This window comes from Sporobolomyces salmoneus (assembly GCF_050403485.1).
Source record: "Sporobolomyces salmoneus JCM6883 DNA, S_salmoneus_JCM6883_v1_ctg31, whole genome shotgun sequence".
NCBI lineage: Eukaryota > Fungi > Basidiomycota > Microbotryomycetes > Sporidiobolales > Sporidiobolaceae > Sporobolomyces > Sporobolomyces salmoneus.
In genome coordinates this window covers 77,744-98,863 of record NW_027481132.1, presented here as the reverse complement: position 1 = coordinate 98,863, position 21,120 = coordinate 77,744, and the positions used below count along the sequence as shown (strand labels likewise).

The following is a 21,120-nucleotide window of genomic DNA, read 5'->3' as shown; positions in this document are numbered from 1 at the left end:
CGCAACGTCTTGAAGGTCGCACATAACCTCCGAGTCGTCACCAAAACCACGGATAGCGGAGGGAGAGCCTGAACACGCCGTCGAATCCGAGTCGATGCTCGCTTTCTGGAGCTCGTCGTCCCCTGAGCTCTCCCTTCCACACTAAGTCTTCGCTGTACGACTTTAGTTGATGCTACTCATAGTCATAGGTCGCCCAGAGGCGTCAGAACGCAACATGAGGACGTGAGAAAGAAAATCCACTCTTTTCCGCGAAATTCTCGACCCTGTTTCGCGAAATTTCTTGCCCTTCTTCGCGGCTCCCTGTGACGCTGCTCGAGGGAGTCCGCGAGCTCGGAACAGCACTGAAAATGTATGCGAGAAATCGAACTCCCTTTGTTGCGAAACCTTTTGTTCTTATCCACTTCGCTCCCGTCGCAAAACTTCTCCTATTCTGCACTTCTCCATCTCAACAACATCACCGAGCGAACAATCGCACAGCACAGCAGCTTCTCCCTTCAAATTCCGCCTCAGCCGAAAGTTGATCAACAACGAGAATGTCCGCTGAACCCGACGCATACGTACCGTGGAGCAAGAGAGAAGGATGGGAGGACCTTCAACCAGTTCCCCAGAACGACGCACCGAACTGTCTAGTCCCTATCGCTTACCACGAACAATGTCAGTTTCAGCTCTCTCTCACTCTCTCGTGAGTCGATCCTGTATTGACATCAATTACGATAGATCGGGATGCTATGGACACCTTCAGAGCTCTTGTACAAAAGGGGGAGAAGAGTAAACGAACTTTGGAATTGACTGAACTTATAATTCAGATGAATCCTGGACATTACTCCGTCTGGTTCATTCGTTTTCATTGCCCATGAGTATCAGAGTAGTGATCGCTGACGAGCCGTGGTCGAGAACTGTAGGAAATTCCGAGCTGATACGTTGTTGGAATTGAAAACTGAATTGGTGCAAGAATTGGAATTGTTGGACGCTATGGTCAAACAGCATCTCAAATCCTATCAAGTCTGGTGCGTTTGCTCATCGTGACTTGGCATCCTCGTCGGTACCCGAAGTAGGCGGAGAGTGAGACTAGTCCGCCTGATTTTCTTTTCTTTCGCAGGCAACATCGACGAACTATCGTTCTCGCTTTGGACGACCCTTCTCGCGAGCTCGAGTTCACGGCGAAATCTCTCTCATTCGACTCGAAGAACTACCACACTTGGGCTTATCGACAATTCATTCTCTGTCATTTCTACTCTGACGCCGAAGAGGCTTCTTCAACCACGTCGTCTCTATCGAAAGAGGAACGACAGAAGGTGTGGGAAGATGAGCTTGAATACGTCGAGAAGTTGATCAAGGAGGATATCCGGAACAACTCAGCTTGGAATCAGAGGTTTTTCGTAGCCTTCGAAAGTCAGATGGGAGGGAAAGACGTGGGGGAACGCGAAATCCAGTCAGATCTCTCTTTCGTCCATCGTGATGGTGAAGATCAGTGAGCTGATTCTGGTTCTTACACAGATACGCAAAAACGCAACTCGCGATTTCTCCCAATAACCCTTCAGCGTGGAATTACTTGAGGGGGTGAGTTCAAGTCGCCTCGATACTTGGTGGTATCGGAAACTGCGTATACTTAGCTGCTCTCGATGCAGTATCCTCACTCGACTAGCGATTCCGCTCTCGACAGTAGTCCCTTTCGTTCTTCCTCTAGCGCTCAACACACCCGATTCGATGCCTCCGAACGAGCCTCCTGTCAGCCCACTCGCACAACTTCCTGCGTGGCTAGCGATTGAACTCCTTGCAGACGCGAAAGCGCAAGAAGCGGAAAACGAGAAGAAGAAGGAAATCGGAGAAGAAGCTGCCGTCGTACGTGACCCCTCTTCCCATTCGCACTTCAAGTCACTCGCACTAATGGAGCTACGGGGATCGAGTACAGCTCTTCCGTTCTTTGGTCGAATACGATCCGATTCGACGTTTCTACTGGGAATTCCGCGCGAAAGAATCTCTACTTCCTTTCTCTTCCGTACATGTAGCATAGTCCCGTCCTGCAATCCGTCGTTCCATCCATCTCCGTAGCGGTCGTTGAGTCAACCGCAAGAGCTCTGGAGCCGTCGGTCCGCCCAGCTCCGCTCCCTTCGGAAGAGGGGAAACTTTCTTATCAGGCTTTCTCCCGGTTCCGCTTTCTCCAATCCATTCCGTTATCGCAAACTCTCCGGCGTTTCAAGTCAGCGATGTTGCTCTCTTCTCGTTTCCTCCTCACCCCATCTGCCTCTCTCTCCCGTCCCCTTCCCTCGATCCGAATCAACCGGACTCAGAGAACTTCGTTAAACATGCCCTCTGCACCCTCCTATACTCGCTCGGTTACGACGGATGGAAGACCAAAGGTACTATTGATGGACCCTATACAATTGGCGACTTCGGTTGAGGCTGATCTGGCAAAGAAGTACGACTTCATCGTCAGTCAACTTTCCCTCCTCCTCATTCGATTTCGCTCTCGAGCGGGGCCGAAGTGCTGACAGGCAATTGTACTTGCTCATCAGAGGATGGAAAGTAGGAATCGAGACGAGTTCATCAAGGATTGCAGCGAGAAGTACGACGGAGTTCGAGCGATTTACCGACATTTCAAAGGTGCTTCGACAAAGGTAAGTGACTCCTCGTGAGCTGTCGTCAAGTGCTAGCTATTGAGGGAGAACGACCGCGTGAAGCTGATGAGTTTCGATTTTCAATCTCCGCTTTCGCTTCCGTTTCCCTTTGCTCCCACGCTCTCGACAGGTCACTGGACTGTTCGATCCACCTCTCGTTGAAGCACTCCCTCATTCTCTCAACTTCATCTGCCATAATGGAGCGGGATACGATCAAAGTCAGTTCAAACGGAATCAACTCACATGATTTTCGGTTTTCAAGCTGACTTTCCCCATTTCAGTCGATATCCCTTCCTGTACCTCTCGTCGAATTCAAGTCTCGAACGTCCCTGTCGCAGTAGACGACGCTACGGCCGATACCGCTCTGTTCCTCCTCCTCGGTGCTCTTCGTCAATTCGGTCCAGCTCAGCGCTCACTCTACTCTGGTCACTTCAACACCGGTCTTCCTCTCTCGAACGATCCAAAAGGAAAGCTGTTAGGGATCGTAGGAATGGGAGGTATCGGTCGAGCGTTCGCGAAGAGGTGTCGAAGCTTAGGAATGAACGTTCAGTATCATAATCGAAATCGACTCTCTGAAGATCTCGAAGATGGAGCGACATACGTCGACAGTCTCGAAGAACTACTGGAGACGTCGGATGTCGTCAGTTTGAATTTGCCCTTGAACGCGAAAACGAAAGGATTGATGGGAAAGAAGGAGTTTGGGAGGATGAAGAAGACTGCGATCTTGATCAATACGGCGAGAGGAGGAGTCGTCAATGAACAGGAATTGGTTGACGCTCTGGAGAATGGAGAGATCGCAGGCTGTGGATTGGACGTGTACGAGGAGGAACCGAAAATCAACGAGGGGTTGGTCAAGAGTGACAAAGCTTTCCTTTTACCGCACGTCGGGTGAGTCTGCTCTCTGAGCTTGGTTACTTCGATCTGTGCTGACTCTCCCTCGCTACAGGACATTGACGGTCGAGACGCAAACCGAGATGGAAGCGGTTTGTCTACGGAACATTGAGCAGGGAATCGAGACAGGGAAATTGGGTTTCACAGTACCGGAACAGAAAGGGCAGTTCTAGAGGGCTTAGCCGAGTTGTATGCTATGGAACTGTTTTCCAATCAGCCAGAGCGACGAGTCGAGATACTTTCGCAACTTTCGCAAGAAAGACTCGAGCTCATTTCACTTGGGCTATTTTTCGCATTCTTGTCGCTCATCAACGCCACGTCGCTTCCTGGGCCCTGTATTCGACACTCGCTCATTGACGCAGTCGATGGGTAGCGCCACCGACCATCAAGCGCTCGGACAAGCTCGTTTCGCAAAGAGCCTTTTTGGTCGACTGCTGTGAATCGGTCCGTCGCGCTTCGCACATCTTCAACCTACAACAAGTGCAGTATGGCAGGGCTAAAAGGGAAGGAGAAATTTGCGCGAAATCGCCGAACCGCGGCGGAGAATTGCGAATCCTGCCTCTCAATCTTCTCCCACTCTCAACACGGACCTCTTCTCACTCTCAAAAGCAAGCGTTCCCAGTGCTTGCTACTCGAAAGACAGCCCATCATTTTCGCAAACCAGTTGTGGTACGCCTCTTCCCTCTCCTCTTCTCTCGTTTGTTGATCTCCCGCTGATCGTGTTCCCCCTCTCACTCCACCTCTCGCGCGTCCGCTCCACGTTGTCCAATACGATGTTTTCGAATGTACAGCTCCTGTCACAACCAACACCGCGGGTTAGTCTCTACTTCCTTCTTCTCTCTTCTCCTCCACGCGTTTTTGATCGATCTCGGGGACATTCACTTACTCAACCCCTTCGCGATGAACAGTTCTCGTAAAGTTACCGCTCCCGGTATAGCACTCTTCTCGCACTAAAGAGAATACTCGCCCCCTACTCTCGCTATCTCTACCCTCGCCCGAAAAACAATCATGTCTTCGGTTCCTTCCTTCTCTCCGAACAACGCTTCGACTTCGACCCTTCCCCCTGGAGCCGACGTTGGTGGAAAGAAATCAACTCCTTCTACTCGCACGAATTCGAGTGGAGAACTCGATAAACCCAACCTCAAACACTTTTCGACTTCGGATCTCGAAGTCGACGAATCGGTAGTTCGGGCCGAAGGTGAAGAACGTACGACCGCGTTCGTTTGGTGGTTGGTGATCGCCGCTGCTACTGGTGGTCTCTTGTTCGGTTATGATGTCAGTCGACTTTACGAATCCTGCATTCCGAATTCTCGACTAATTCTCCTTTTCCTGCTGCAGACTGGTGTTATCGGTGGAGCTCTCGTTCACCGTGATATCGCATCTGATCTCGACCGTACTGTCTTGTCCAGTTCAAACAAGGAGGTGAGCCGCCTACTCTCTTTCGATCGAGTCTTCGAAAAACTGACAGTTTCTGAGTTTCCCATAGATTCTCACCTCCGCTACTACCCTCGGTGCACTCCTTGCAGGATTCACTTCTGGTCTTTTGGCGGATCTTATCGGTCGTAAACTCGTTATCGGTCTTGCAGATATCATTTTCATCGTCGGAGCTGGTGAGTTTTGCAAGGTTTAGGACTCTCTCCCAAGTATCCTAACCTTTTCGTCTCGATCACAGTCATGCAAGCTGTCGCTTTCGGTACCGGTGCCTACTGGATCATGGCCGTTGGTCGACTCGTCATCGGATTCGGAGTCGGTTTCGCTTCTCTCGTCGTTCCGTGAGTCTACTCCTCGATTCTCCCTTTGTCTCGGTCTCTGACTCAGGCGCTCGATCATGACAGCCTCTACATAGGAGAACTCGCGCCTACTTCCCTCCGTGGTCGTCTCGTTACACTCAATGTCGTCGCGATCACTTTCGGTCAAGTCGTTGCTTACTGCCTCAATTTGGCGTTCCAAAACGTTCCTCACGGATGGCGATACATGGTCGGACTCGGTGCTGTTCCTCCTGTACGTCACGACCGTTGTTTCAGCGACGAAACCGTCACTGAATCGAATCTCTCGTACAGCTCCTTCAACTCGGGTTACTTTCTTACCTCCCCGAATCCCCTCGCTACCTTCTCCGACGAGACAAACTCGCCCAAACCATCGATATCCTCCGCAAGGTTTACCCCTACGCGACCGAAGACCAGCTTCATCTCAAGGCCGAAGTCATTCGAGACTCCGTCAAGAAGAACATGGGTCATCAAGGATCGCTCATTCAAACTTGGAAGCGACTTCATTTCGTCGGTGCGAACTTTAGGGGTTTGGTCATTGCATGTGGACTTCAAGGGATTCAACAACTTTGCGGGTGAGCAATTCTCGAAAGTTCAGTCTCGAAGGAAAAGACACTGAACTCCTGAACTGTTCAGTTTTAACACTTTGATGTACTACGCTCCCACTCTCTTCGAAAGTGTCGGATTCAACAACTCTCTCGTCATCGGTCTTGTCATCTCAATCGTCAAGTGAGTTTCCCTTTCTTTGCCTTTTTCCCCTCACTCCATGCTAACTCGTGCTCCTTCCTCTAGCTTGGCATTCACTCTCGTTGCCCTCGTCATCATCGACAAAGTAGGACGTCGTCGTATCGCCTGTTACACCGTACCCGGAATGGCCGGAGCTTTGATCGTCGCCGCAATCGCTTTCCACTATCTCACTCTCGGCACCGGTGGACGACTCCCTTCGAACGGTGAATCGGATGCTGGATTGAACCAAAAGTACTCGCCTCTCGTGTTGACCGCCATGTTGGTTTACGTCGCTTTCTACGCTTCTGGAATCGGTGAGTCTCCTCCTCTCCCGCCTTTTCGTATCTCTTTATTGACACGTGATACTTTGTCAGGAAACATTCCCTGGCAACAAGGAGAACTCTTCGAAATGGACGTCCGAGGAATGGGTACCGCTCTCTCGACCACTTGCAACTGGGGAGGAAACCTAATCATCGGTTCGACCTTCCTATCGCTCATCGATCGCATCACTGCCGCCGGTGCATTCGGATTCTACGCCGGATTGTGCTTCCTCGGATCGATCTTCGTTTGGACGTTGTACCCTGAAACGTCGGGACTCTCGCTCGAGGAGACGAGGGAGGTCTTCAAGGATGGGTTTGGAATCAAAAAGGCAAACAGGATGAGGAGGGCCAAGCTATCGGCCCTAGCGGATTACCGTGGCCAAGTCAACGAGATCTAAATCACCCCTCCCTTAAACTCGCCGTACAAACAGTAATCTTCTGTCCACTCCACATCAAAAACTCTTTCTACGCTCCCCTTCAAACACTCCCTGCTTTCGAGAACCCTAGACTCTCTCTTCTATCTCTAATCTTTTCGTTGGATCTAATAAAACCATTTTGCTCTCTCCTAGACTCCTTACCTTAGATTCTCTTTTCTTTTCTCTCTCCTCCAGTTTTCCGATAGAAATACACTCTTACTCACCTCACTATCTCGTTGAGTCTCTGTAGAGGGACTCGAGGAATGCGAGTGAACGAAGTTGCGAGAATGCGAAGCGATACAAAAAGCGAAAATCGACTACAACCCGTACTTCTCCTTCTTGTCTCTTATCGGTTTCAAAACCATCTCATCGACGTACCCACCTTCCGGAAACCCTTTATCCCAACGATTATGTAAATGAATTGCCCAAACTTTCCCAACCTTATCCTCCAATTCTTCCCATCTCCCTTTCCCCCATTTCTTCTCTGCCTTCTTCTCGCCAAACGGATCCGGTAAACGGTTGTCCAATCGACAACTAACTCCATCCGTGAAACAGAAGGGGAGGACTTGGAAAGGTTTGATTGAGCGGGAAACGAGAGATCTCCAGAGTTTTGAATAGAGGCGGGAACCCCAATCGACGGAGTTTTTGGTGGGAGGTGGAGAGGTTGCCATGATGTAGAGCATTTCGCAGAGATAGGGTGAGTTTTGGTAGAAATGCATCATTGCTCCGTTCAGAGGTTGATAGACTTTGTCTAAAGAGAACCCAGAATCAGGACAATTCTTAGCTTTCGCGCGAGTGAAAAAGAGCGTACCGTAGCAATCCCATTGAGTGACCCATTCATGTTCCAACAATACCCTCAAGTCTCGTTTCCCCGTCAAAATTGTATCGAAGTCGATCCAAATCCCTCCAAACTGATAAAGTACCAAAACCCTCACCAAATCTCCATCGACCCAAGCTTGTTGATCCGCCAATTCCAGATATTCACTCCCATCCATCGGAGTCCCTCTCGCCAGTTCCTTCTTGTCGACTCGTTTGACTTGCAACCGAGAAGGAAATCGTTCGAGGAGAGGTTGAAGGCTCGGAAGATTTTCGACAATTCGAGGAAATTCCGCATTCGTCCAAAAGATGATTCGCGTCGTTCGTTCGTCTTGTGTATAGAGGATAGACTCTAGTAGAGCGATTTGTCGTGGCCCGAGAGGTAAGAGATCGTTCCTCCAGTACAAATGAATGATCGTTTCTTGCGGTAAAACCATGTTTGAATGAGGTTTTTCTGGGATAGTCGAAGCGAAATCGTAACAATCTCTTCCTAGGGGCATTCCGATACCAGCGTGTAACTCGACGTAGGAAGGAGAGGAGGCAAGGGTCGTGTTGTAGAGAGTTGAGGAGATTTGGGAGGGGGAGAAACATGTCGAAGAGGAAGTTGGAACGATAGGGAGAATGGTTTCTTTGATCCAGCCGCGAGAGTAGAGTTGAAGCTCGATGTGTAACTCGTACTTCCACCAGAATAGCAGCGCCTAGAGAGGGGAAGAGAGGGGTCAGATCATCTCGGGTCAAGAGAGAGGAGAGGGAACGCACGAGAGCTAGTAGCGAGACGATAGACCATTTCAGTAGCTTGTACAAGTCTGCAGTTCTGGTCTTCCTCCGGCTGGTCGAGGTGTAGAGGCCGTTTTCATCGTCCAACAATCCGCCGAATGAGTTTGATGAAGGGTTCCGCTTGTGGCTTCTGCCGAACGGACTGCGTAGCTCGTTCAACTTGAACGATGAACTGTTCATCACCGGTACATTCGAGGAGGCGTAGAAGTCGATGAGGTGTCGAGCAAGAACCTCGCACAATGTCTTTCGCATAGCTTGTTCGTATCACTCCTTCGCGGACTTTTCTCATCAAATTCAGTGTCAGATAATGATGAATGCAATGCAATAGATACGTGCATGGTCTATTGGCCCAATACGGCGAAATCTCCCAACCCCTCGACGACAAAAGTCGGTCTCGCAACCGCTCCTTCCCGTTCGTAATCTTCCGTCTTGTTAACTCCCGTCAAGACCATAAGCGTATCGATCCCTCCTTGTACTCCGAATTTGATATCCGTGTCTAAGCGGTCTCCGACCATGATTGTTTTCGATTTCTCTAATCCGAAACTATTCGCAACGACGAGGGAATCAGCTCAGGTCACATGCGTGGGGAGAGGGAGGGGAGCAAAAGGAGAGGTGAAAGAGTGTGAGGTAGGGTACCTGGTAAGGATAGATTCTAGCATCGCATTTTCAGGTTTCCCAATCACCAACGGATCTCTCCCTAAACAGCACGTCAACGGAGCGATTGTCGACCCAGCACCTGTACACGATCATCAATCTCATCAGTCACTTGTCTCCGCACGACAGATGAGAGTGCTGAAGGTGTACCTGGGTAAACCGATCCATGAGTCGGAAACGTCGAATCCAGATTCGTCGCGATGAATAAACACCCTTCGTTCTCCTTCAGGTAGCGATGCGCTTTCGCGATCTTTTTGTAATTGATGTGCATGTCGAGTCCACAGACTACGGCTCCGACTTCGGGGTCGGCGACGATCGAGGAGAAATCCATTAGGTCTACGAAAACGTTATCGTCCGGGTCCTATCAACGTCAGACATTACGTGCGTTAGATCGTCAGCGTCCTTTGTTTGCCTCGTCGTTGTCAATACCCGGACGAGAGCATCGCAGAGGAAGCAGGAAGCGAAAACTCACGGTTCCGCCGGAATGCTTAATTCCCACGGCATCTAATTCCTCCTCCAACCCTTTCTCTCCGATAACATAAGCTTTCTTATCCTCCGGAAACTCTAACACATGCTTCAAGTAAGCCGCCGCAGCGTACGCCGACGTGAAAATCTCATCCTATCGCCAAAATCGCTCATTCAACATCAATCATCTCGTCTTCTCCCGCTCACTCGAGGCAGGAAGGGACGGGGATAGGGAGCTCACAACTTCAGCATGAATCCCCATCTTATCGAATTTAGTCTTGTTGGATTGTCGAGATTTCGTTGCGTTATTCGTGACGAAAAAAATCCTCTTCCCTTGCTTGCGTAGGTAATCGAGAGTTTGTCGAGATTGTCCAATGATGTTGTCTCCTTCCCAGATTACTCCATCGCAACTACATGGAGGAAGAAGAGGGAGAGTTGGATGATGACATTGATCAGTTCGGTGAGAGCGTGAGAGAGGGAGAGGGGAACGCACTCGAAGAGAAAGTTGTCGTATTGATTTACGACCGACTGGTAGTCTTGTAGTGTACTGAGAGTTTGGGTCGACATCGTGAATGAGCGAGACCGAGAAGTCAATTTCACAACTTTGACTCTCGCAACTCTCGCTCTCGGATGTAAAGCGAAGAGGAAGAGATAGGACACCGCAAGTGAATATTATTGTGTGTTTTGTTGAGAGGAACTAACTGCTAAGTATGCGGGAGGGAACAGATCTAAGAGAGAGTAAGATAAAACCGAATAAAGCGAAACCCAGAGTGAGAGACAGACGAATGCAAGAACCAAGGAAAGAACGTGTGCTGTTTTAGAAGAACCGAAGAAGGACTGAAGCAAGAGAGAAGGATAAGGGAAAAGGGAACAGTGTCTAATCTTGACGAGCCTCAGGCTTCTTGCAGACGAAGAGCATCATAGGAGTGAACAAGTTATCGGCAGCTCCGGCCTATTCATAGCGAGACTTCGATTAGTAACGTCTCACATACAGAGAGTGTGGGATTGCGACTTACGACAAGAGCATCAGCGGCGATTTTGAGGGTTTCTTGAACGTCCCAAGTTCCCTTGGGGACGATTCCGAACTTCTCGAACCACCAAACGGCTTTACCGGTCAATCCTCGTCCCCATCCAGTCATCCTCCAACTGTCAACGACGTAAGCTTCAGTCCGGGTCTTCGTTCGAAGACGCGCAAAGATTGAAACTTACAGAGTTGCGAGATCCCACCAAGTCTGAGCCATTCGAAGGTCTCCAGTCAAAGAGTAGTACCAAGGCACCTCACTGCTCACACAGTCGATTATCAGTCAGCGCCCCCGCAGAGACACGAAAAGAGAAAAGAGATAGAACTCACTCGCCACGATCAGCCAAATCTTCCTCATGCACAATCTCGTATCCAACAGTGTTGAGAGCTTGACGACACCTTTCGATCGACCTCATTTCGGGAATACCGTCTCCCAATTCGATGTCGTGAGCGATCTTCTTGTGGGTAGGGTTTGAAGCGTCCCATTTCTCAGTCATGCACCATTCGTACATCGCGAACTATGTACTCAGTCTTGTCAGTAGATTGTAAAACGTGAGGATAGAGATTGGACTGACAGTTCCTCCAGGCTTGAGAACCTTGAAAATTTCTCCATAGACTCCCTCCCAACTAGGAGCGTGGCAAGTCGCCTCGATAGCGCTACACGAGGTCGAGTGTCAGTTCCAATAAACCTATGAGAGAGGGATGGAGTATGGGTGACTTACTAGACGGCATCGAAAGAACCTTCGCCGAATTGTTCCGACAAGGTCATGAAATCGCCTTTAACGAACGATACTTGATCGCTCAACCCAGCCTTTTCGGTGTATTTGCGAGCACGTCCAACTTGGAACGCGTTGTTGTTGATACCAACGACTGCAAGCGACACAATGATCAGCAACTGTCAAGGGAAGCGACCGAAAAGAAAATCCAGTTCTCACCTTCGACGTCGGCGAAACGAGCGATTTCTCGTGCAGGACCTCCAACTCCACATCCAACGTCCAATACTCGCATCTTGGGCTTCAATCCTGCTTGTAAAGCGAGGTAATGTTCATGACGGGCGATGGCTTGGTAGAAAGGTTCTCCTTTGTAGTATCGACAGAAATGGAACGATGTTCCCCATCCGTATTCGTACAACTCGGTAGCACCCTATTGATTAACTCATCTTGTGTCAGTTGAGGGAAACAAAGGGACGATTCCACGTTGGAGAAGAGTGGGAGAGGAGAACGAGAACTCACATCGTAGTAACCGTTGACCACGTCTTTGTAGCTCGCGTTACGAGCATCAGTGTGTTCGGCCGTATCTTGGGCAGACTCTTTCCAGTGTTGAGTGTAGTTGGCGATTCCAGCGCGGTTTCGAGCGTCTCCTCCGTTCTTGGTGGTGAGAGCCGTTGAAGACGCTTGTTTCGTTTCGGGTGCGTTGACCATCTTGTCTGATGCTGTTTCTATTGAGTGCACGCGCGTTGGATCAGTATGAGGGAGGAAGAGGTAGGTGCCTCTCTCTTTCGGGAATTGGAAATCGTTTGTTCTTGACAGAGAGACTCACGGATGAAGAGTAGCTCGGTTGAAGAGAGACTCCTGGAGTTGGCTGTTGAAGCTGAGAGTCGCGGGTGTGGAGAGGAGAAGAAGCTAGAGCGATCGATTTGAAAGTTGCTTCGAGACGCGTGTTCTGAACAAGCTTGTCGAACAGTCTTCTCGCAAAACTCGCGAGATCGGTTCCGAAGCCCTTCTCTCGCAGTTATCGGTCCGGTGAATTCAATAGTTGTGTCGACTAGTATGTAGCTCGACACTGTTGGAGGTTCGGCACAGGAAGAGGGTCAAAGCGTGCTCTTTCGTTGCATTTAAAGTTTTCTTTTTGTGCGAAACCTCGCTTCTACTGGCTGTTTCGAGTGATTCCAAGCTTGAATCGTACCTTTATGTCCGACATTTCGATCTCTTCGTCGTCCTTGAGCCAGACCCAATCCTGTTGGAGCTTGTGAGCCCCAGCTAAACCTGTGGCACAAAGGGAAAAATGAAAACCTTGTCCTGTCGTTTTACTCGGAGAGCTGCGAGTAGTGCGACGCACTAAGCTCGAGATAGAAGCCGTTCGAGCTCGAGAGACGGACAGGGCACGATAGGGAACGGAAATGAGAGAGCGAGTGAACGAAAGCTGCGACGAGGTTCTGAAATTGGGCGGAGAAAGCGACACTGTGGCTATCGACGTCTGGGTGAACGGAGGGACGTACTCACAGCGACTTCCTCCTTGACGTCTCCGTCGTACAACGCTACTGCCGTACGCTCGTCTTCCGCACTGTGCGAACCTCGAAATGAGCTCGGGAAACCGGGTTGTGCGAGGTAGAAGAGAGACGTACGACTCTCTCGCTGCCCTGAAGCTGTATTGTATACACTTGTGTTCCTTCTCGAGGTACAAGAAGCCGACTTGGTTGAAGTTTAAAGGTTCGAGATGAAGTTTCGTAGCCAGGGCTCGGGTTGACGGATCGTGAGACGCGGGTGAGGGCATGGATCTCGCGGGTGGACAGAGTATCGAGCCGGTAGTGCTGGTGATCGAGTGAAGAGGGGAGAGAGTTGCTGCAGCACAGCCCCGACGGACGCCTGAAACGATTCAGAGAGCCCGTCTCCCTTTCTCCGGCAACAACACTACGCCTTTCAATCACCGCTACAGATAGCACAGAACACTCTCAAATACTCAAACGCAACATGTCGTTCTCGTCTCGAGGGATCGGAATCTCTCCCACTTTCATCTTCATCGTCATCTGCAAGTTCCGCTTTCGCTCCCTCTCCCTCTCTTCCTGGCGTGCCAGATGTATGTAAGGCCACGAAGTGGCTTTCGGTAGAGGATCGAAACAGTAGAACCCCGGAGAAGGCATCATTCAGCTTGGATTCGAAAACGAAAACTGACTCTGTCCCTTGGATCTCTCCCGCCGCAGGTGGTCTCGCTCTTCTACCTTGTGCTTCTGCCTTCGGCTCAGGTAACATTCCGTCCTTTAGCCACGCAGAAGGCAAAGCTTTCCGTCATGGGGATATCGAAGTAAGCTCGATTCCGAGTCTCCATGCTCCTTCGGTTCTCGAAACATCATCCGTTTCTTGCAGAGAGCTTCACCGCCGAGGCTCAATGCATTATATCTGACTCTACCTCATCTTTCCATAGGATGTTCTCGCTGAAGTGATCAAGAAAACTGGTGGATTCCTCGGAAGAGGTTCGAAATTCGGAGGGTTAGACATCAAGCGCATCTACTTCGGAAATTGGTTACGAGACATGTCGCAAGCGAATGACATTGCCGGGCTTTCGAAAATGTCAAAGATGACGATCTTGAATCTTGTGAGTTCGCTTTCTTCCGGAACAGCGAATCAAGTTAACCCTCTCCCGATCGTATTACCTGGCTGTCTTAGGTGGCGGCGCTCGGGTTCATGCAAAACGGCTACGCAACTGGGGAATTTGAAGTCACGGAGGAGGTGAGCTCTTTGATTCAGCACTCGTCCTCACCATTCGTGACAAGGAGGCTGATTCGTTCTCTTTTCGCAGCGTCTCGGCGTTTATCAATGTATTGAACATGTCGACAATCCACGGTAAGCGATTCCTCGTCCATAACGACTTGCGCGGTCGCAATGCCGCTCTCCCCTGTCCCGAATTGGTTTTTTATTTATTTTTAACGCCAATCTGCGCTTCTTTCACAATTCGGGGTCTTCTCTATCGTCTCAGATTCTGACCGACGCCTTATTTCTTAGGGGCTACGCCGACGACCAACCCGGTAGAGACGCTCGTCACGTTGACCCTCGTCTTCGAGGGCCAGTCGATCCTCGCGAACTCGAAATCGACCCGCGTACGGGTATGAAGAACTACATTGCGAACGAGCAAGGAGGCTGGCCAACTTCCACCGCGCTCCTCAGGAAGACGATTCGCCAATGTATCGATCTCGGACGCCGTTCGCGAAACGGAGGAAGTGACGCCGACACCTACGAATGTTATCGACTCCTCGGCACTCTTCTACACACGTTAGAGGACGTTCCAGCACATTCGAATTTCTGCGAGCTAAGCTTGATGCGCCTCGGTTACCACCAAGTTTTCCCTCACGTCGGAGATGCCGTCAAAATCCAAACTCCCGCGGGTCCAGCTCCTCCTCTCGTTACTGGCACTTTCGGTGGAAGTGATTTCATCCACTCGTTGCTCGGAGAAGCGACCGATACCATCTCGCAAAACTCGTAAGCCCTCCATCGTCGATTTATCTTTTTGCCCGAAAATCGACTCAATTTTCGATTTCGCTCCGCAGCGTCTCGGACTTGTCGAAAGCCATGGACAGCGTGAGTCTCTACCTTACTTGCTATGTCCTCGCGACTACCGTTAATCACCATTTCTGACAGGCGAAATCTCGTTCGAGAGACGGTTCCGATTCTACCTCGACCCTCGCGAAACTCTTATTCGATCTCCCAGGAGGAAGTGGTTCGAACCTTTCCCGCGAAATGCAAGGTGTCGAAGACATTCGAACCCGAGCTTCGAACGGTCAAATGGACAACATGTCTCCTCAAGAACTCCACGCCGTTCTCTGGAAAGTTCTCACATTCCGAGACAACGTCGTCAAAGGGATGGAGAACACGATCGAGAAGATTGGACTCTCTTCCGTCGTCGAAAAGATCACGACTTCGGTCAATGCTTTCGTTTTCACGACGATCGAACCTTTAATGAAACCGATCATGAGTCAAGCTACTCAAGTTTTGGGTCAAGGTTCGGCCGCCGTATTGAACAGTAGCGAACAGTACGCCGTCTTCGACAACCCTCACGCTTCGGATCCTACTCATTCTTTCCTCAGTAAAGATCAGTAAGTTCCGACCATCTCTCTTCTCTCTCCCGTCTTCCGATCTGCTTAGCTCATGCCCTGCCGACGAATAGCTTCGGTTTGATCTTGAACGAACCTGCTGGACAACTCGCCTGCATCATCCTCAAACACACCGTCAACCTCATCGTTCGAGCTTGGGACGATACGAGCATGAATATTGATCACGTAGCTTCAGACAGTGAGTCCCCCTCGTCTATGTTGTCTCACGAGGTCTCCCACTCACTTGCTCGTCGCGGTAGTTCTCGAAACTTTCCATCACCCTTACTTCTATAACGATTCCTCTTCGATTCAACGCGAAATGGGAGCCTACGTCAAGTCCTGGATCGAAGGACAATCTCCCGAAGACAAACGTTACATCCTCCAAGCTTTGACGAAAGATTCCGTTCGTAACCACAAGAACAATCGTAAAGGTCAACCCGATGGTCAAGTTGGACACGGATGTGGAGGACAATACAACTCGGTTTTGATGCCGAACGGAGTTGGGGCTTTCGCTCAACAGTACATTCCCGGAGCTTCGACTGTTATGGGCGGAGTGAACTCGGTTCAACAGACTTTCAATTCGTTTGGAGGTTCAGGAGGAGGAGGTCAACACCAAGGAGGTAGGAGGAGAGATGTAGACGAGTACGGAAACGACCAAGGACCTGGTGGTTTCATGCCTCGTGAGCGTCTCTCTTTCGAATTTCTTCGAATTTCTCGCTGACCACTCTCCGATTGTTCAGCTCCCGGTCCTCCTCAAGGTGCAGCTTCCGACTTCTACGGCGGAAGCGGATCTTCTCACCCTTCTCACCCTTCTCACCATTCGAACTCGAGCTACGGCAACAATAACAATTCCTACTCTTCCCCTTCTTCCGGATACGACAACGGACCCTCTCCAGGTTTCCCTCAACCTCAATCTCACCACCAACAAGGAGGTTACTCTTCTTCTTCTTACGAGCAGCCTGGACAATACGGAGGAATGAACTCCTCTTACGGCGCTCCTCCCCCTCCTTCGAACGATTACAATCCTGGAGGATTCGGTCAACCTCCTCCTCCTCCTCAGCCTCACTACGGTCACCAGCAACCTCCCCCGCAACAGCAATACGGCCAAGGAAACGGGTATCCAGGTCAGAACTACTCGCAAGGCGGAAACTACCAATCTGGAGGTGGATACGGAGGTGGAAACCAAGGAGGGTACGGTGGAAGTGGAAACTACTACTAGATTCTTACGCTCGACAGTCGTTTGTGTTCATAGCTCTTTTCTTTCCCAGCTTTCTGTTTCGTCCAAAATTCACCTTTTTGTCAATTTTAGCAGTCGGAGTCGTTTCCTCTGAGCTCGTGTCTGCGTATACTGCGATTGCTGGACACACGTCAAAGCTGTCGTCAGAGAGTATCGAGAGATCGAACGATTCGAGCTCGGTGAGCTCTGAAAAGAGGAGCACGGGGCCTCGCAAAGGGGTCGTTCTCCCTTACGCGCTCGAGAAAGTTTACCGCGGGAATCAAAGCTGAATCGTAACCTCGCAGTGACCTCGACGTAAGGTCGAGCGGGTTGTGCGAAGACAGCGATGGAGAGAGGACTCAAGCTTTGGCACTCAGAACGTGGGCGAAAGAGAGATGGCGAGACTAATTGTCAGACGGGAGAATGAGGGAAGAGGAAGAAGATGGGAAGAAGGAGACCAGGTGACCTTTGAAACAAGTTGCGGTTACTGTAGTTCGCGGCGCAATTGAAGGACAATCGAGAGAGAATTCGAAACCAACAAGCCAATTCGATTTCTCACACATCTCGTTTCCCAACCTCCACCCTTCCGAGTTCGATTGATCAGTACACCCATCAAGCACATAGACCAACTAGTTATACCATAACCTGTACAATCCAGGGTGAGTGTTATTTCACGATTCCGAATCTCTCGTTCTTCCTCTGATCGATCCGAATCCGCTAACACATTCTCCTCCCTCTGATCTGCCCACTCTGCGGGCTACTCTGCCCCGTAGATCATTCAGCTCGATAGATCAAGACCTCAGCCCCTTCCTCTGAACCCACAACTTTCTCTCATCCCTCTTTTCCCGATCAAATCTCATCACTCAGCTCTCTCGCCCCCTCTTCAAAGAGGAGTGCGAATCACCGACAGCCATTCAGTAAACAATGGCTTCAGTACTCAGCTCTCCGACTCCGAGTTTCCCGAGTGGTTCAGTACCGATCGTGACCCCTCCTTTACTCGACTCTCCCAGTGAGATGCCTCCCTCCTCTTCTTCCCCATCTAGCTCATCCAACGAGACTGGTTCTCAACCTTCGACCCCGACAAGCTCGACCTCTTCCTCCGTAAACTCTCAATCTCACTCTCATTCGAATGTCGTCCCCGCCTATCCCTACAACGTTGCGATGGCCCCCTCGAGTTTCGGAGGAGGACCAGTACCCGACGATTCAGAGATCACGACGAGGTTACCGTCGATTTGCGTCGATTACTTGTCGCACGATTGGGCCGAAGATGATGTCTGGACGAGTTGGAAAGCCATGACGAGGCACAAGTCGGAAATCGCAAACGGGGTCAGGTTGGAGAACGCTTCGTGGAGAACTTGGGCGAAACAGAGAGGAAAGTTGAAGACGATCAGTCCCGAAACTCTCAACTGGTAAGCTTTTCTCACGATTTTGCTCTGAAGAAGTGAAGATCTAACGATCGACTCGCCCGACAGGTTGAAGGATAGTGATGTCACATGGCTGTACGGACCTCTGCACACGGCAGTTGAAGCAGTACCTCCTCCGAAAGTTGCGAGCGCGAACGATCGACTCGGACTTGAACCTCTTCGCCCTTTCAACAAAGAAGGAGGAACACCGAAGAAAGCCGCTACTCTCCCAGCTCCTACAACCGCAGAGAAGACAAAGATCGCCGCCGCCGTCGCGAAGAAGGAGAACCCAGCAGCAGTTCGACTGAGACGGAAGAGTGAACCGAAAACGAAACCGATTCTCAAATATCGATCTTTGAGCGACATCCTTATGCCTCAAGGTCAACCTACCTCTCCGAACCTCGAACAACTCGGCATGGATCTCGAAGATCAAGCGACGATTTCGGTCCACCACGCTCGTTCCGATTCTCACCTCGTTCGACTCAACTCGCTCAATCGAAAAACTCGAGCTTCTCCCGCTCACTCCCCCGCCGGTTCTTCCCCCGAACGAGGCGCTTCCGATTCTTCCTCTTCGACGAGTTACTTCTTCCAACAAGCCGCGACGAAGAAGAAGGAACGAAGGCACATCAGTTTCAACCATCGAGTCGAACAATGCATCGCGATCGATTCTACCGACGAAGTCGCCCGGACTCGTCACTATGGATCGACTGCGAGTTCGAGTTCTTCTTCCGATGACGACGAAGACGACGTCTTGACGTTTGGATCGAGCCCTCGACATCTCCAATTGCCTCTCAAAGGGGAGCAGGAGCCCCACACCATCGCGAGACTCGGCCCTACTACCCTCAAGAGCATCGAAGTCTACCCGGCACCTTCCCCTGCGGTTGTGTATCAGGACGATGAGGATGAGGACGAGGAGATGTTACCGGCAGCGGCGAAGGAGGTTGAACCCCCAACTCCAGTTTCAACTCACGAATCGAGAAGTGGAGGAGGAGGAGCTGGAGCGACTTCAGGTGCAGCTTTGTTATCAGGGAACGCGGGAGCAGGAGCGGGAGTGACCGATCAGCAGGCGGCGGGACAACGAGCGATGTTTGATTATTCTTCGGGAGGTGGAAATCGTCCTGCATGGGATCCAGAGGACGAAGACGATTACGCGATGGGATTTGATTACTTCACGGGAGGAGGACCTGATATCGGAATTGGAGACGAGTACGATATGGCGAGCTATGGACCGGCTCATCTCGTCGGAGGAACTCACAACGGTTACCAAGGTGGTTCAGTCGCTCAAAACTCGTCTTACTTAGGTCACGGTCCATATTCTCCGACTTCTCCCTACGCTCCCGGCAACGGAGGACCTCTCGACCCTTCTTCCGGTAACGAAAACGTTCAAACGATCCCTCACTACCGAGATAACGAATCATCATCGACTCGAGGTCCTTACTCTCCTCCTTCTGCTCGCGAAGCCCCTTCGCCGAAACGGAGTGCGATGAAAGGAGCGAGGAATCGGGAACCATCGGCCGAAAGCGACCTCTCTTCCCACTCTCAATCCCCTTCCTCTCCTTCCCTCTCGAATGCCACCTCCCCGACTGTCGCAGTCGCTACCGCAATCCCTTCGCACGTGCGACCTTCGACGATTCGACGAACGAGCTCGGAAGAGAGACCGCCAACGACGGAACGAGGTAGAAGTGCGAGTCGAGGGAGTTCTTCGAGTTTAGAACGAGCCGCTTCCGCCGATCGACGCACAAGTACTTCGATCTCGCCCTCCTCGTCTTACTCTCCACCTTCGAACGCCGCTGTTCCGATCTCTGCTGCAGCGAAACCGATTTCGATTCAACCCTCTCAGCGACTGGGTTCTTACGAGTCTCTCGGCTCGGTCGGTTCCGCCGCGATGGGAGCAGGAGGAGGATCAACAAGTCGTATGCCCGATGTTCCCGAAGTCTCGCCTCAAAGTGAAGCTCCATACAAATCTGAAGAAGGAGGAGGAGGAGGATCGAACGGAAACGGAAACCGAAGTCTCAACATTATGACGAGTTCGAGTGTCGATTCGTTCAACTCGTTCGGAATGCCTACAACTCCGACGAGCCCGGTCGCTTCGATGAGTTCTCCATCGGGCCAAAGGTTCCAAAGTTTCAACGCGGACGATGATGACGATGACGATGCTCGAGTGGAAGACGTCGATGCTTTCCCAGCTACGATCGACGACACGAAGGAGGACAAAGCAGCATCATCGAAATCAGTGGAACCGGTAGTCTCTGCTCCTCCTCCCGCGATCCCTTCCTCTTCTTCACTACCGACGTCGACTTCGACCTCATCTCTCGAAGTTCACGCTCCTGTCCCGACTCACTCCCACTCCCACTCTCACTCGAATTCGAACTCATCGATCGACGGTCCTGGTCACGGACGAACACCTTCAGGCCCTCGACTACGAAACCCTTCCCCTTCGAACCCGACAACGAGTACGACGAACGAAGAAGGTCACGGTCACCCTTCTTCCTCCTCTGAACACCTCGTCAAGTCTGCCTCCTCGACTTCTCTCGACCGCCTCCCTTCCCGAGACGATTCGAGACCGAGTTCCTCAACTTTGACTGAAGATCAACCGCTCTCAACTCAACCTGCCGATCGCAAACCCTCGTTCGCACGAAGATCACTCCTTCGAGCTGCTCGAGCATCTTCGGAACAAGGTCGAGAACAATCTCCTCCCGCTCTCGCTCGTTCCGCTTCTGAAGGAGCAAACTCTTCTCAATCGACTACTCGAACTTCGACGCCAAATATCGATGGAGAGTACTCGTTCGGATACGACGAGGACGCAGGGAAAGGAATTGACGTTGCTGGAACCGCGAGGGATCTACTAGGAGCAATCTCGAAAGGAATTTGGGGTTCATTAGGAGGTCGTTCTTCGAGTTCAAGGTCCTGAAAGGATCCGTTCTCACTCTCTTTCTTTGTACTATACATGCACGCTCTCTTCTCTCTCTCTCCTCTTATATCTTTTACAAATATAGAAAACTCGGATGATCAATAGTCTCTCGTTTCTTTCGTTCTTACTTTTCCACTCGTTTGCTCTCGCTCACCGTCCGTCTGCCTCCCCCTCTGCATCGCGTTTAACCCCATTTTACTGCTCTTCTCTTTCTGATCTATAGTTTCGCCCCTCCCTTTCGTATCAACAGAGTTCGCTCGTCTTCTTTCGTACCTTTTCTCTTCGCTCTTCGCTCGTATTATCTTTTCTCGGTGTA

General features: G+C 50.9%; 9 protein-coding genes across 9 annotated transcripts; 5 read left to right on the top strand and 4 right to left on the bottom strand.

The window, feature by feature from the left end:
- Positions 1-533: 533 nt before the first annotated feature.
- Positions 534-2,014, top strand: RAM2 (bifunctional protein farnesyltransferase/protein geranylgeranyltransferase; the record flags this gene model as incomplete). Its single annotated transcript, XM_076632872.1, has 7 exons — positions 534-654; positions 718-832; positions 903-1,007; positions 1,100-1,432; positions 1,498-1,560; positions 1,629-1,842; positions 1,913-2,014. The coding sequence occupies 7 exons, from the start codon at positions 534-536 to the stop codon at positions 2,012-2,014; spliced, it is 1,053 nt and encodes a 350-aa protein (XP_076487129.1).
- Positions 2,015-2,306: 292 nt separating this feature from the next.
- Positions 2,307-3,682, top strand: JCM6883_001861 (D-mandelate dehydrogenase-like dehydrogenase; the record flags this gene model as incomplete). Its single annotated transcript, XM_076632871.1, has 5 exons — positions 2,307-2,432; positions 2,517-2,618; positions 2,749-2,836; positions 2,900-3,506; positions 3,565-3,682. The coding sequence occupies 5 exons, from the start codon at positions 2,307-2,309 to the stop codon at positions 3,680-3,682; spliced, it is 1,041 nt and encodes a 346-aa protein (XP_076487128.1).
- Positions 3,683-4,517: 835 nt separating this feature from the next.
- On the top strand, positions 4,518-6,719 carry JCM6883_001860 (uncharacterized protein; the record flags this gene model as incomplete). Its single annotated transcript, XM_076632870.1, has 9 exons — positions 4,518-4,784; positions 4,848-4,931; positions 4,996-5,119; positions 5,182-5,281; positions 5,345-5,510; positions 5,570-5,850; positions 5,912-6,004; positions 6,068-6,315; positions 6,376-6,719. The coding sequence occupies 9 exons, from the start codon at positions 4,518-4,520 to the stop codon at positions 6,717-6,719; spliced, it is 1,707 nt and encodes a 568-aa protein (XP_076487127.1).
- A 335-nt stretch (positions 6,720-7,054) lies between these two features.
- Positions 7,055-8,582, bottom strand: JCM6883_001859 (uncharacterized protein; the record flags this gene model as incomplete). The annotated part of the gene is made up of 3 exons (XM_076632869.1): positions 7,055-7,488; positions 7,549-8,251; positions 8,313-8,582. 3 exons carry the CDS (start codon positions 8,580-8,582, stop codon positions 7,055-7,057), a joined length of 1,407 nt encoding a protein of 468 aa, XP_076487126.1.
- An 89-nt stretch (positions 8,583-8,671) lies between these two features.
- On the bottom strand, positions 8,672-10,016 carry PHO13 (4-nitrophenylphosphatase; the record flags this gene model as incomplete). Its single annotated transcript, XM_076632868.1, has 6 exons — positions 8,672-8,873; positions 8,967-9,066; positions 9,135-9,345; positions 9,457-9,603; positions 9,691-9,859; positions 9,943-10,016. The coding sequence occupies 6 exons, from the start codon at positions 10,014-10,016 to the stop codon at positions 8,672-8,674; spliced, it is 903 nt and encodes a 300-aa protein (XP_076487125.1).
- Positions 10,017-10,326: 310 nt separating this feature from the next.
- Positions 10,327-11,891, bottom strand: ERG6 (sterol 24-C-methyltransferase; the record flags this gene model as incomplete). Its single annotated transcript, XM_076632867.1, has 8 exons — positions 10,327-10,401; positions 10,466-10,595; positions 10,659-10,730; positions 10,801-10,988; positions 11,046-11,127; positions 11,193-11,340; positions 11,406-11,613; positions 11,703-11,891. The coding sequence occupies 8 exons, from the start codon at positions 11,889-11,891 to the stop codon at positions 10,327-10,329; spliced, it is 1,092 nt and encodes a 363-aa protein (XP_076487124.1).
- A 445-nt stretch (positions 11,892-12,336) lies between these two features.
- On the bottom strand, positions 12,337-12,963 carry JCM6883_001856 (uncharacterized protein; the record flags this gene model as incomplete). The annotated part of the gene is made up of 4 exons (XM_076632866.1): positions 12,337-12,455; positions 12,529-12,625; positions 12,693-12,753; positions 12,815-12,963. The coding sequence occupies 4 exons, from the start codon at positions 12,961-12,963 to the stop codon at positions 12,337-12,339; spliced, it is 426 nt and encodes a 141-aa protein (XP_076487123.1).
- A 197-nt stretch (positions 12,964-13,160) lies between these two features.
- Positions 13,161-16,493, top strand: JCM6883_001855 (Het-C domain-containing protein; the record flags this gene model as incomplete). Its single annotated transcript, XM_076632865.1, has 11 exons — positions 13,161-13,222; positions 13,311-13,491; positions 13,612-13,782; positions 13,854-13,916; positions 13,987-14,030; positions 14,190-14,663; positions 14,732-14,762; positions 14,823-15,277; positions 15,349-15,473; positions 15,535-15,954; positions 16,015-16,493. The coding sequence occupies 11 exons, from the start codon at positions 13,161-13,163 to the stop codon at positions 16,491-16,493; spliced, it is 2,505 nt and encodes an 834-aa protein (XP_076487122.1).
- A 921-nt stretch (positions 16,494-17,414) lies between these two features.
- Positions 17,415-20,804, top strand: REG1 (protein phosphatase regulator REG1; the record flags this gene model as incomplete). The annotated part of the gene is made up of 2 exons (XM_076632864.1): positions 17,415-17,899; positions 17,963-20,804. 2 exons carry the CDS (start codon positions 17,415-17,417, stop codon positions 20,802-20,804), a joined length of 3,327 nt encoding a protein of 1,108 aa, XP_076487121.1.
- Between the last annotated feature and the right edge of the window lie 316 nt (positions 20,805-21,120).